Source organism: Brachyistius frenatus, unplaced genomic scaffold (genome assembly GCF_029030835.1).
Source record: "Brachyistius frenatus isolate BFR_SWC_R1_liver_20210118 unplaced genomic scaffold, ASM2903083v1 Contig_160, whole genome shotgun sequence".
In the NCBI taxonomy this organism is placed as follows: Eukaryota; Metazoa; Chordata; class Actinopteri; family Embiotocidae; genus Brachyistius; species Brachyistius frenatus.
This window is the reverse complement of record NW_027210759.1, coordinates 198,701-213,409: the sequence shown is the minus strand read 5'-3', so window position 1 is coordinate 213,409 and position 14,709 is coordinate 198,701. Positions and strand designations below refer to the sequence as shown.

Sequence of the window (14,709 nt, the reverse complement as noted above, 5' to 3'; positions counted from 1 at the left end):
AAATAATAATAATAATAAAACAATTCTAATAGGGCTCCTAAAGTCCAATAGTACTTTTGTAAATATATCCCTTGAGGATAATGAGTGAAATGAATAAGTAATTCAATAACAGCCAATCCCTAATACATTTCTATGTTGCATAATATTCCTCATTTTGGCATGCGATAAGTACATATAAGTACATGAAGGCTAAATGTAGATATGTAGCTTGTGAAGTTTGATAACAATAAACTTTATTTTTCGTCTGCATGTCTCTTAAGATTGTATGAATGAACCTTGTATTTGCCAAACTACGAATTTTTGTTTCATCTTTGTGATATTGTTTAAATCTCTGGTGTGAAATAAAGAATCAAGGTCAGTTTTTAAGAAAATAAGAGTGATGAAATAAAATATGATAACATGTTAATACGTTTTTAATATCTTGAGTGACTTCACAAATGATTGTTTCATTTATATAGCATATATATATATATGTTTAACTCAGTTAATACACTTTTTTTTTAGTCTCTTCTTAATGTGTTTCTCTTATTGAACAATTTCGGGTTCCACAAATTCAAACTGCACTTTTCTCTTTTTTTTTTTCTTAAAAAACAACAACTTTGCTCTTGAAGGTATATAGATGATGTAAGCTACACCTCGCGAGACCACAATATAAAGCCAGTTTCTGTATATTATCCCTCTTCGGTGGTTTTCTTCGTTGCTGAGTGTTTTTAACCAGAAGAACCTTCAGTCTCTTTGAATAAGACGGTAAAAAAAACGCATCATTGCGGACACGAGATATATTTCATTTTGTAAATGACTTGATTGTAATTGGTGACAGATCTATTAGTCCCGCCCTCGCCGTTGCCTGATTGGTCTGACGACAATGCTTCTGTGTTCTGATTGGCTTCCAATTACACAACACAGTTCCGCAAATCTCGTCTGTTTGCGTTTTGACGGTGTTTTGTGGAAAGCGCTTCAGACCACAACACAAGTCCATACCCAAGGAGACCGTCAGCGTTCACCGCCTCGGTTCGTACCTGTGCTTGCTTGCAAATTCAGTCTCATTTAAACGTGACACGTCTCCTACTTTGGCGTTTTAATAGTATCGTTTTACTCCTGAAATGGAGTTTTATCAGCTAATGCTAGCTAGCTCAGTTAGCTGCTGGGTCCTATCTGCCAATATAACTTTAGCCTTAGCAAGCAGCTGCACCGTGTTGACTTGACAGTTGTCCCAATCGATCCCGCGTGGGTCCGTTGGGTGCTGGTGGTGTCCGTTAGCTGAATAACTGATCCGGACGTGTAACCGAGGCTCAGGTAGTCCAGCAGCTCAGTTTGGTTTTGTTGAAGCCCATCTTGCAGCCATGAGGACGCTGAGCGCTGCACGCAGCCTCGGCTCCCCGGGACGGGGCTCCCCGGGACCGGGCTCCCCGGCTGGACGCAGCCTCGGCTCCCCGGCTGCATAAGCGTTTGGCTCGTGTGATGATCTTGTCTTATAGTTCATGCATGCACCGCTCAGTGGTCTGGGTAGTTATTTAGAAAGTAGCTGCAGAGACTAAACAGTGAATGTTGGTTTATCAAGTGCACGTGCATGAAGAGCTTCTCCCATGAGATAAGCAGGATTGGTACTTTTGACTAGTTAGTGTTTACTGAACACTCTGCAGCTCTTTGAAACCAGAGTTTTTGTATTTTATTTTATTGGATTGTGTCTGTCGTTTGATAACGAGCTCCTGCATTACTCTGATGGCACTGGCTGCACACTCATTCACTTTGTTTTCTGCATCTTCTTAACCTCGATCAAAGTTATAGCGGCATCAGACTGAGATTAGTCAGCTTGTTGAGGATGTGTGCAGACCTGTGACTTCATCTGCCTCTTTCTGAATGTCTGAGCTCCTTTAAACCTTTTAAAGGTTCCATGTTGTATGAATTATGATTTCCAAAGTGCCAAAATGCTCGGTCCATAGAGAAATGTAAACAGGCCATATTCAACAACTGGGCTTTTTGAACAAGCCATTTGGACTTTTGTAAGTTTGTGATGTCATACACTCACGCTGAAGTCATGTGTCCACCATATGATGTGCGTGGAACAGCAGGAAGCTCTAAACCAGGGGTGGGCAAACTACGGCCCGCGGGCCACATCCGGCCCGTTGGTCTTTTTAATCCGGCCCGCCGAAGATTGGTACAGAATTGCCCAAATCAAATCATATCATAATTATGGCTGCATTCATTTGACCTTGTCCTGTAATACCTGGCGGTCCACCAGGTGGCGCCGCACTAGGCGCAGTGATACATTGACTTGATTTTGCGGAGGCCGGGCTGCTCTCTGTTGTTACTCTGCTGCTGCTCTGAACACATCTGCAACAATGAACGGGCCAAAGAAAAGAAAAGTCGACAGCGAGTGCCGAGTGTTTCATAAGGAACGGACGACTGAATACTTTTTCACTGAAGTCCGGTCGAAGGCCGTGTGTCTGATTTACCAAGAAACCGTTACGGTTTTAAAGGAATACAACATCAGCTGTCACTTTTCCACCAAGCATGCTAATTGCGCTAACAACCAGTCAACGCGGGAACGGACGGCGACCGCTCAGAGGTCGGCAGATCGTTTGCAGCAAAACACCTTCATCTGACAAACTGCCATCCAAGAATCAAGCACGAAGGCAAGCTACTTGCTGGCATTCAAATTAGCAAAGACCAGCAAGCCTTTCTCCGAAGGGGAGTTTCTCAAAGAGTGCTGGTAGAGACAGCAGGTATCTGGTGTCCTGAGAGAAGAACAAATTAGAAAACATGAGCTCATCACGCAGGACAGTGACTCGCCGTGTTGAGATGATTGACGAAGACTTGGCTAGCAAGCTAAACAAAAAAGCGGAGTCATTCACATGATATTTCTTGGCACTGGACGAAAGTAACGACATAAAGGACACTGCTCAGCTTTTAATGTTTATCAGAGGGATTAATGACAAGTTTGAGATAACAGAGGAGTTTTTGGCCGTGGAATCCCTGAAGGGACACCGTGGGGAGAGGACTCGTATGACGGCGTGTCGGGGTCATCGAGAGGCTCCAGCTACCTCGGAGTAGCTCGCCAACGTTACCACAGACGGATCGACAAATCTGACTAGAAAAAACGTCGGATTGCTCAAAAGAATCCAGGAGAGGGTGAAAGAGGACAACCCTGAGCAGGAGGACATTTTCTTACACTGTGTAAATCCGTCCTGCAGCTCGACCACGTGGTGAAGCCGGTTGTAGAAGTGGTGAACTTTATTGGAGCGAGGAGACTTCACCATCAGGTCATTAAGTTTCTTGAAGAAACTGACGCTGATCACCAGGACTTGCTTCACCACTCCAACGTCCGCTGGTTAAGTTTGGGGAAAGTATGTCAACGAGTGTGGGAGCTCAAACAGGAGATTATCTCATTTTTGGAGCTACTTGAGAAAGCTGACGATTTTCCTCAGCTGAGTGACAGATTGTCTTTGTGATTTGTCTTTTGTTGAGGACGTACTGACACACATGAATGAGCTGAACGTGAAGCTACAAGGGAAAGACCAGTTTGTGCATGAAATGTACACAAACGTCAGAGCCTTCAAAACCAAGCTAGCTTTATTCTCAAAGCAAATGTCAAACAAGTCATTTGCTCATTTCCCCACACTGGCTACGCTGAAAGACGTCCTCGACATGAAGACATACAGGAAATCACTGGACAACCTGCACGGAGGATTCTGCCATCGGTTCTCTGATTTTGGAAAAATTGACAAGTCCCTTCAGCTGGTGTCGTGTCCCTTCAGCTGGTGTCCCTTCAGGTGGTGTCGTGTCCCTTCAGCTGGTGTGGTGTCCCTTCAGCTGGTGTGGTGTCCCTTCAGCTGGTGTCCCTTCAGCTGGTGTCGTGTCCCTTCAGCTGGTGTGGTGTCCCTTCAGCTGGTGTGGTGTCCCTTCAGCTGGTGTCATGTCCCTTCAGCTGGTGTGGTGTCCCTTCAGCTGGTGTCCCTTCAGCTGGTGTGGTGTCCCTTCAGCTGGTGTGGTGTCCCTTCAGCTGGTGTGGTGTCTCTTCAGCTGGTGTGGTGTCCCTTCAGCTGGTGTGGTGTCCCTTCAGCTGGTGTCATGTCCCTTCAGCTGGTGTGGTGTCCCTTCAGCTGGTGTGGTGTCCCTTCAGCTGGTGTGGTGTCCCTTCACACAAGACCCTGAAACGGCGCCACAGAAGTTTCAGTGTGAATTGATTGATCTCCAATGTGACACCGTCTTCAAGGAGAAGTTCAACTCTCTTAAACTGGATGAGTTTTCTGCTTCATTAAAGCAGCCAAATTTCCAAACATCCAGAAGATGTCCCAGAAGATGCTGGTGATGCTACGTACGTGTGTGAACAGACTTTTAGTGTGATGAACACCAACAAAGCACCTCACAGATCCCAGTTGAGTGATGAACACCTCAGATCTGTACTCCACAACTGTACTGTGCATTTTATACTTTTTACTGCTATTTTATTGCTTTTCTATTATTCTATTATTTCTATTATTATCTTATTGCTTCTGTATGCTGCTGTAGCGAAATTTTTTTCCCCTCGGGCATTAATAAAGTAAATACCTACCTACCTACCTACCTAACTGGTCCATGAATGCTATATTGCTTATTAATGTTGATACCATGAAGGTAGTTTTTATGGTTTCCCACAGACCCCATTTAAATCGGGTATATTAGGTAGGTAGGTATATACTTTATTAATTTATTTATTAAACATGTTGGTGAAAGATGCACAGACAACATGCTGTAATCAGAATGAAATCGGATCTCACTGATGATATCTGGACATGGTCCCGTCACACCTGTGCCAGGTGTAAATGTACGGTCTGCACAGTTTGGTTAAATGCTGCCGAGTTTGTTGTTTGAGAGTTTTCCAATAACTCGTGTGGTTTCCTCACATGGCTGTAAGGAACCGGCACAAAGATCACAACATGTAGCTTCCACTCGCAGTCCTCTGGAGCTAATCCTCGATGTGATACTAGTGCGAAATGTAAAGAGAATATGACAAGTAGCACCTTCATTGATGTTAACGTGTGACACAGGCTTTGCGTTGGATGGTTGTCAGCCCGGCAGATTTCATTACAAGCTTTAACGTACTTAGAGGATATTGTTCTGCGTAAACGACGGCTGCATGCCAAAAGAATTCTGTATGTAATGAAACTGAAAGTATCAGTCGATAACTGTTTGTTTCCAAAGCTCGGACAGGATTTTTATGATCCTCCTTTATGACCTCGGGTTACTTTGGAAACTATCGGAGCAGCTTTCACCAATCACTACGTCCTGAAACTGGACGAAACTGTGTCACCACTACGACTATATTTAGAAAAGAAGTGCTCAATTTCAACATCATCACATTCAACTACCAATTCAATTTCAATTCAATTCAACTTTATTTATATAGCGCCAAATCACAACACAGGTTGTTTCATGGCACTTAACACATTAAAGTCCTTACAGTTGAACTTTACAACATTAAACAGAGAAACCCAACAATTCAACAATTCCCACATAAGCTAGGAGGGAAAAACTCCTCTTTAAGGGAGAAAAACCTCCAACAGAGGGAAGAAAAACTCCCTTTAACAGGAAGAAACCTCTGACAGAACCAGGATCAGAGGTGGGCGGAGCATCTGTTAACAGAACCAGACTCAGAGGTGGGCGGAGCATCTGTTAACGGAACCAGGCTCAGAGGTGGGCGGAGCATCTGTTAACAGAACCAGACTCAGAGGTGGGCGGAGCATCTGTTAACGGAACCAGACTCAGAGGTGGGCGGAGCATCTGTTAACGGAACCAGGCTCAGAGGTGGGCGGAGAAACTGTTAACAGAACCAGGATCAGATGTGGGCGGAGCATCTGTTAACAGAACCAGACTCAGATGTGGGCGGAGCATCTGCAGAACCAGACTCAGGGGTGGGCGGCCATCTGCCTCGACCGGTTGGGGTGAGAGGAGAGCAGAGAGAGAAAAGGACAGCATAGAGATAGAAGAGAAGAACTGTTGGTGGAGATGACATGCAGCTCCACGACAGGACATCTGGAAAAGAAAGAACAGAAACTATACGAGCGAAGGAACTGAATGGAGACAACAGATAATAAGAACAAACTATAGGAGAGAAAAAGATGGTGAGGTATGAGTCAGTTAAAGAGTAGGAGGAAAGAAAAGAAGCTCAGCATGTAACGAGGTCCTCCAGCAGCCTCGGCCTATAACAGCATAACTAAGGGTTGGTTCAGGTCTACCTGAGCCAGCCCTAACTGTAGGCTTTATCAAAAAGGAACGTTTTGAGTCTAATCTTAAAGCTAGAGAGGGTTTCTGACCCTCCAACACAAACTGGGAGCTGGTTCCACAGGGGAGGAGCCTGAAAACTGAAGCTCCGCCTCCCATTCGACTTCTGGAAACTCTAGGAACCACAAGTAGACCAGCGTACTGAGAGAAGTGTTCTGCTCGGATTATATGGTTCTATAGGATCTTTAAGATATGATGGAGCCTGGTCATGTAGAGCTTTGTAAGTCATCAAGAGAATTTTAAATTCTATTCTTGATTTAACAGGAAGCCAGTGAAGAGAAGCTAAAACTGGAGAAATATGACCTCTTGCAAAATCCCGTCAGTACTCGCTGCAGCATTTTGGATCAGCTGCAGGTTTTTAATGAGTAATTTGGACATCCTAACAACAAGGAATTACAATAATCTAGTCTAGAAGTAACAAACGCATGAATGAGTTTTTCTGCGTCACGCTGAGGAAGGATTTTCCTGATTTTATTAATATTACGTAGATGAAAGAAGGCAGTTCTGGAGATTTGCTTTATATGGTGGCTAAAGGACAAATCCTCATCAAATATGACTCCAAGGTTCCTCACAGTTTTGCTGGAGGCCAAGACAACGTCATCTAGAGTAACTAAGTGATTACAGAAAGAGTTTCTGAGGTGTTTAGGACCAAGTACAAGAACTTCTGTTTTGTCTGAATTTAGAAGCAGGAAGTTTCTGGTCATTCAGGCCTTTATGTCTTTTAGACAGGCTTCAAGTTTTACTAACTGATTAGTTTCATCTGGTTTTATAGAAAGATATAGCTGAGTATCATCTGCATAACAATGGAAGTTTATGCAGTGCTTCCTGATGACATCTCCTAATGGAAGCATGTACAAAGTAAAAAGTATTGGGTCTAACACTGAGCCTTGTGGAACTCCATAACTAACTCTTGTTTGTCTGGAAGACTCATTGTTGACATGGACAAACTGGAATCTATCTAATATTATCAACACTGGTCACTGATTGGTCCGGCCTTCAGACTGGCCAAGTGAACGTTAATGCTAACAGGGTGTCCAGACTATAGTCTGATAGAGCCAGACCTCCAATATATTATACATTAAATTACATTTGCATGTTTCTCATTGATACGTCAGGTGTCCGGTTAAAGTGTGTAAATCCATCAGTGGCCTTTGTATAATCTGAAGTAAATTAATCCTAAATAGAAAAGTTAAGTAAATTAACTCTAATAGAATATATAGTATGAGTAGTTTTACTTCACATGACTCCACAAAACATATTATTTACTTCTTATTTTGATTCTGCCTGCTCTTGAAATGAAACGTATTGCATGTAACAGATGTTCTTGGTTAATAGATAATGATGATCTGCCTTTGCCTGATATTCAGAATCTGTTATGGGCCTATGAATCCACTAGAGTGCTGAAAATGATGAATCGGCAGTTTATGGATTTAATTTTCAATTTAATTTTAGTCATACAACACTTCACATAATAAGGTCAAAGCCTTACAATATTATAGAGAGCAACCATTTCCACTTTAGCGAGCACAGGAAGAAAGTAGAGTCCTACTGATAGAGAATTTATGGGCCCATTGCCCCAAAAAGTTAGTATCAGTTGATGGAGCTGACACTGATACCGATATTAGGAAGTAAAAAAATTCACACACTTTACAGATGAGCAAAAAAAAAAAAAATCTCCTTTTAACAGGAAGAGACCTCAGACAGAACCGGAGTGAGAAGTGGGCGTCTGCCTCGACTGGTTGAGGTGAAGTTACAGTTCATTCATCGTTCTAGTCATTTATGAAGCAAACAGTCCCTGCTGACAACTTTTCTCTGTTTCAAATCATTATCATGTGAAAATCTTCTGGTTGGTCAGTCAACATGTCTCTCAAGATGTTACCATGACATCTGTAAAGTTGTGAAACAAACAACAAAACTAAACTTGTTAACACTGCACATTAGCCATAGATGTGAAACACACTACTGACTTTGGTTACGGCTGAAGGAAGAGATGATTACACGCTGATGTTTGGAAGCTACAGACATGTGATTTGTGTCTTCGTCATAATGATGAGATCTCCTCTTTCTACCTTTTCAGGATAAAAGAAAAACCAGACGAAATGGCATCGGACTCTCCACGCAGACCGAGTCGCTGTGCTGGAGGGGTTTTGGTGCGAGCACAAGCTGCTACGTAAGGACAGACATCTCTTATCATTTTATTAGAAATCGCTGAAATCCCACTTTAAATCTGTGACTAGAGAGCTACTACTGTATATTCTGTGTGGTTGTGTCACAGAATAAGCACCCGTCTGGATGTTGGATAATTCATGGCTTCTTTGCAGTCACTCTTTCAAACGTCCTCCCACATACATTTCATCTTGTTTTTTCTACTTGTGTACTTGGTCATGTAGAATATTGACATTACAGTTGAATTCTCTGCACATTACTTGCAATGATGTGAGCTTTTTCTGCTGCCACAGGGAGCAGTCTTACATGGAGAGTGTTGTGACCTTCCTGCAGGATGTCGTTCCCCAGGTAACTTTACTCTATTGGAACACATCACATTGTGTGATGTTGTGTGTTCATATTAAAAAGTACTAACAGTCACAGCTGATGGACACGTTAGGCAAGGCAAGTTTATTTGTAGAGCACATTTCAACAAGGCAATTCAAAGTGCTTCACATATAGTGCATCCGGAAAGTATTCACAGCGCTTCACTTTTTCCACATTTTGTTATGTTACAGCCTTATTCCAAAATGGATTAATTTCATTTTTTTCCCTCAAAATTCTACACACAATACCCCATAATGACAAAGTGAAAAAGTTTGTTTAAAATTTTTGCAAATCTATTAAAAATAAAAATGAAAAAAAATCACGTACATAAGTATTCACAGCCTTTGCCATTACACTCAAAATTGAGCTCAGGTGCATCCTGTTTCCGCTGATCATCCTTGAGATGTTTCTACAACTTGATTGGAGTCCACCTGTGGTAAATTCAGTTGATTGGACATGATTTGGAAAGACACACACCGTCTATATAAGATCCCACAGTTGACATGTCAGAGCACAAACCGAGCCACGAAGTCCAAAGAATTGTCTGTAGACCTCCGAGACAGGATTGTATTGAGGCACAGATCTGGGGAAGGGTACAGAAACATTTCTGCAGCATTGAAGGTCACAATGGGCACAGTGGCCTCCATCATCTGTAAATGGAAGAAGTTTGAACCACCAGGACTCTTCCTGGAGTCGGCCGCCCGGCCAAACTGAGCGATCGGGGGAGAAGGGCCTTAGTCAGGGAGGTGACCAAGAACCCGATGGTCACTCTGACAGAGCTCCAGCGTTGCTCTGTGAAAAGAGGAGAACCTTCCAGAAGGACAACCATCTCTGCAGCACTCCACCAAGCAGGCCTGTATGGTAGAGTGGACAGACGGAAGCCACTCCTCAGTAAAAGGCTCATGACAGCCCACCTGGAGTTTACCAAAAGGCACCTGAAGGACTGTCAGACCAGGAGAAACTAAATTCTCTGGTCTGATGAAACTCTTTGGCCTGAATGCCAAGCGTCATGTCTGGAGGAGATAGATAGACAGACAGACACTTTATTAATCCCCAAAGGGAAATGTTTTTGCTACAGCAGCATTTATAGATACAGGAAAGAAATAAAATAACAGTAAAAAAAATATAAAAATGCACAGTATATACAATAAAATAGAATAATTAAATTAAAACTAACTAAACAATCGTGCAAAGGTTTTTTTAAATTATTTTTTTTAATATATATTTAAACAACCAAGAAAAACAGACAACAGTGTTATTGTTGTGTGATGGATTTTGCCAGAGGTGAGTTATTGTACAGTCTTATTGCAGTGGGCAGGAATGATCTCCTGTATCTGGAATGATCTCCTGTATCAGGAATGATCTCCTGTATCTGTCCTTGTGACAGCGGAGCTGGAGGAGTCTTTTGGAGAACGTCCTCCTCTGTCCCTGCAGCAGGTGGAGAGGGTGGTCAGGATTGTCCAATATGGATAATAGTTTCTTAAGCGTCCTCCTCTCCACCACCTTTTCCAGGCTGTCCAGTTTGCAGCCAATGATGGAGCCGGCCTTCTTAACCAGTTTGTTAAGTCTGTTGGTGTCTCCGGCTCCAATGCTGCTCCCCTCCCCCCACTCTGTCCTCCTAGCAGACTACTAGAAGTGCAGTTCACTGGCCACAACAGATGGTAGAACATCTCCAACATCTTGCTGCACACATTGAAGGATCGAAGTTTCCTCAAGAAAAAGAGTCGACTCATCCCCTTCTTGTAGACAGCGTTGATGTTGGTCTTCCAGTTCAGTCTGTTGTCATGGAGACACCCATGGAGCCGTCGTCTTCCTTCTGAAGTCGACCACCATCTCTCTGGTCTTGGCCACGTTCAGGAGGAGGTGATTTCTACCAGCCCACTCCACAAAGTCCTCCACTACTGCCCTGTACTCATCCTCCCGCCCATCCCTTATACACCCGACCACTGCAGAGTCATCAGAGAACTTCTGCAGATGGCAGGACTCTGAGTTGTACTGGAAGTCAGTGGTGTATAAGGTGAACAGGAAGGAGACAGAACAGTTCCCTGTAGAGCTCCAGTACCACTGACCACCGTATCAGACAGAACACTGCCCAGACGGACAAACTGTGGTCTGCCTGTCAGGTAGTCAGTGATCCAGGAGACGGTGGACGTGTCCACCCCCACCACCCGCAGCTTCTCACTCAGCAGCAGTGGTTGAATGGTGTTGAATGCACTGGAGAAATCAAAGAAAGTGATTCTCACAGAGTCACCGGTTCCATCCAGGTGAGACTGAGCTCGTTGCAGCAGGTAGATGATGGCGTCGTCCACTCCCACATGAGGCTGGTACGCAAATTGCAGAGGGTCCAGAGAAGATTTCACCAGCGGCCTGAGGTGGGCCAAGACCAGCCTCTCCAGCACCTTCATCACATGAGATGTGAGCGCAACCGGTCGGTAGTCGTTGAGGCCAGATGGAGTCGTCTTCTTAGGGACTGGAACCAGGCAGGACGTCTTCCACAGCACCCGGACTTCCTCCTGTTTCAGGCTCAGGTTGAAGAGGTGTTGTAGGACCTCAGCCAGCTGGATGGCGCAGGTCTTCAGGACCCCAGGGCTGATGCCATCAGGTCCTGCAGACTTGCGCTGGTGGAGTCTGTCCAGCTGTCTCCTAACCTGGCCAGTTGTCACGGAGAGGGGAGGGTGGGGGGTCATGGCGTCGATGGTGGAAGAGCCCTTTGGAGTTGAGGGCTCTGTGTCCATGCAGCTCACCAGGGGGGATGGAAGGGGGAGGAGGGAAGGCAGCAGAGGTGTTTGGGAGGTGTAAGGTGTGGAGGAGACAGACGAGGGCGGTGAACTAAACCTGTTGAAGAAACAGTTTAGCTCATTGGTCCTCTCCAGGTTCCCCCTGGTTGTTCCTCTCCAGGTTCCCCCTGATTGTTCCTCTCCAGGTTCCCCCTGGTTGTTCCTCTCCAGGTTCCCCCTGGTTGTCTCTCTCTCCCCTTGAACCCAGTAATCTCCTTCATACCGGTCAACACCTCCCTCACGTTGTTCTGCTGGAGTTTGGCCTCCAGCTTACTCCTGTAGGAGTCCTTGACCTCCTTGAGCTTCTCCTTCAGGTCGTGCTGAACTCTCCTGAGCTCCTCCCTGTCCCCAGACCTGAAGACGCACCTTCAGGTCACTGGTGATCCATGTCATGGAAACCAGGCACCGCTCATCACCTGGCCAATACCATCCCTACAGTGAAGCATGGTGGTGGCAGCATCATGCTGTGGGGATATTTTTCAGCAGCAGGAACTGGGAGACGAGTCGGGATGGAGGGAAAGATGAATGCAGCAATATACAGAGACATCCTTGATGAAAACCTGCTCCAGAGCGCTCTGGACCTCAGACTGGGGCGAAGGTTCATCTTCCAACAGGACAACGACCCGAAGCACACAGCCAAGATAACAAAGAAGTAGCGTCGGGACAACTCTGTGAATGTCCTTCAGTGGCCCAGCCAGAGCCCAGACTTGAACCCGATTGAACATCTCTGGAGAGATCTGAAAATGTCTGTGCAGCGACGCTCCCCATCCAACCTGATGGAGCTTCAGAGGTCCTGCAAAGAAGAATGGGAGAAACTGCCCAAGAATAGGTGCCAAGCTTGTAGCATTGTAAAAGACTTGAGGCTGTAATTTCTGCCAAAGGTGCTTCGACAAAGTATTGAGCAAAGACTGAATACTTACAGTATGTACGCGTTATATTTTCATTCTTTATTTTTAATAGATTTGCAAAAATTGTAAACAAACTTTTTCACTTTGTCATTATGGGATATTGTGTGTAAAAGTTTGAGGGAAAAAATGAATTTAATCAATTTTGGAATAACGCTATCCCCACAACAAAATGTGTAAAAAGCGCTGTGAATACTTTCCGGATGCACTGTAAAATCATTATAAGCATCAAAACATAAGGCAAAAGAAAAGGACTTTTAAAAACAATTAAGAACAGTGATTTAAAGGTTAAAAACGGTCATTAAAACATGAAGCAAGCTAAAAAATAGGATAAAAGTTAGTGTAATTTAAGACATCCTCAGATCTGGTTCAGTGAAAGGCAGCAAACAGAAAAGTCTTCAGCCTTGATTCAATCGCAAATAAAGTGAATGACCACTCTGCTTTTGCAAAACAATTTAATAGGCAGAAAAATCTTAGAAAAAAAAAACAAAACTTATTTGTGAAGTTTAATTTGCAGTGTGGATCCAAGGTGGCTGCGTGTTTGACTGACATCTGCATCTATTTTAGCAGCTGCTTTAACTGGTGTCTGAATGATTAGTTGGAGCTGTGATGAGCCTCCAGCTAAAATAATACACACTTTGGCGTCACTTTTCAGGATGTTTCAGAGAAAGATCGTAGAGTTTATTATTGTTCACATGTGCTGGTGTTGTGTATATTTTGCTCCATTTCTTTTTGCTCTCTACTACAGGCGTACACTGGAGCTCCGCCCACTGATGAAAAAGAGAAAATCATTTGGGTTCGATTTGAGAAAACTGATATCAATGGTAAGTCTTTGAACAGAAGTTAATGCTGAAACATTGATAAACTCCAGTTATGCTGTGTGACTCCAACACATCTCCAACACCTGCGACCCGGTTCTGAGATCATGGAAGGATCCATCAATATGCAGTGTTTCCCATACATAGACTTACTTACGCGGGCCGCTCGGGTATATTTGGCGATCCATTGCAGCATTTTTTATTTATTCATTTATTTTCTAACCTGTCCGAGAGAGCGAAGCTTTCAACGCACTTGATTAACGAGTCTCCCCTCGATCTCTGTGATTGAAGGGAGACAGGCAGGGTTAGGCTCCGCCCTTCATCAAACACACAGAGAAAGAGATCAGAGTAATAATAAAGCGAGTGTCTGTTAGTGAGAGATCAATGTTACAACGCAGTTCGGCTGAACGCTGACTTTTCAAATGAAAAGCCCTCCGGTTCCACACAGGGTCCAGCAGGGAGTCTCAACCAAAGGGGAAACACGGGATTTTCCTTTTAAATCTTATATTAAACAACTTTATTTGACACTTTTCAAGTTTAAGTTTTTTTTTTTTTTTTTTTTTTTATAGTACGGACCATGTACAGAAAACATGAAAACCAAAAAGAGAAGAGATGCTCTGTACCAGATTTAGCTACTGGCTAATTTCCATCTGCTGTGCCTCGTGAGGTAAAGAGGAAACAATAGGCCATTCTACAATAATACAACATTTTACTACACATAGACTAACAGCCCACCAACACTCACCCCCGCAGGCTCACACACTCACACAACATCATACACTTAACAGAAAGACAGGTTCTCAAATTTAAAATCAGTGCTGACAGGTCGGGTTTCAAAATACATTTTTTTAAATTAGTTTTAAGTAAGATGGTAAACTACAAGTTTTTAGATTGACAAGGAGTTTGTTCAATTTATTAATACCTTTAAAAGAAAAAGCAGATTGTGCAAAAGGCAGATCTTTGGGCTTGACTAGTTTGCTCTGAGTGAAGTTCCTCAGAGGTGGAGGAGCAGCATCATTAAGGATTTTATGCACTAACCGGACATTTGAATATAAAAGAGTTATTAAAACTTAATATTTGTATATATTTAAGTATTTAACAGTGCTTATATAAATTCTTTGGGCCTGATTTACTGAGATCGCAAATAAAGGTACTAAATTGCGTGTTCCTTCTAAAAGTTTGCATTTTTTTCACCCGTTTTGCAGGTGATTTACTGAGTGATTGCGTCATTGAAGTCAGATTCAAATCTCTGTATTTAAATGAGGTGTTTGTGTGTTAAAGTGATTCCAGCAATAGAAAACAGAGCGATCGCAAAAGGAAAAGGAAATCTGATCCTACTGAAATTAAGAAATATAAATATAACAAGAACAAAACACTTTATAGGAGATTATCAGTGAGGAAGTCAATACTGAG

General features: G+C 43.4%; 1 protein-coding gene across 2 annotated transcripts in view; it reads left to right on the top strand.

The window, feature by feature from the left end:
* The first annotated feature begins 924 nt into the window (after positions 1-924).
* Positions 925-14,709, top strand: part of LOC138631597 (BCAS3 microtubule associated cell migration factor-like) — a 212,482-nt gene continuing 198,697 nt past the window's right edge. For both annotated transcript variants that reach the window (XM_069716632.1, XM_069716631.1), the window contains exons 1-4: positions 925-1,011; positions 8,342-8,434; positions 8,724-8,778; positions 13,227-13,302. In XM_069716632.1, coding sequence (XP_069572733.1) covers positions 8,364-8,434; positions 8,724-8,778; positions 13,227-13,302 — 202 coding nt within the window. In that variant the 5' untranslated portion in view covers positions 925-1,011; positions 8,342-8,363. The remainder of the gene's footprint in view (positions 1,012-8,341; positions 8,435-8,723; positions 8,779-13,226; positions 13,303-14,709) is intronic.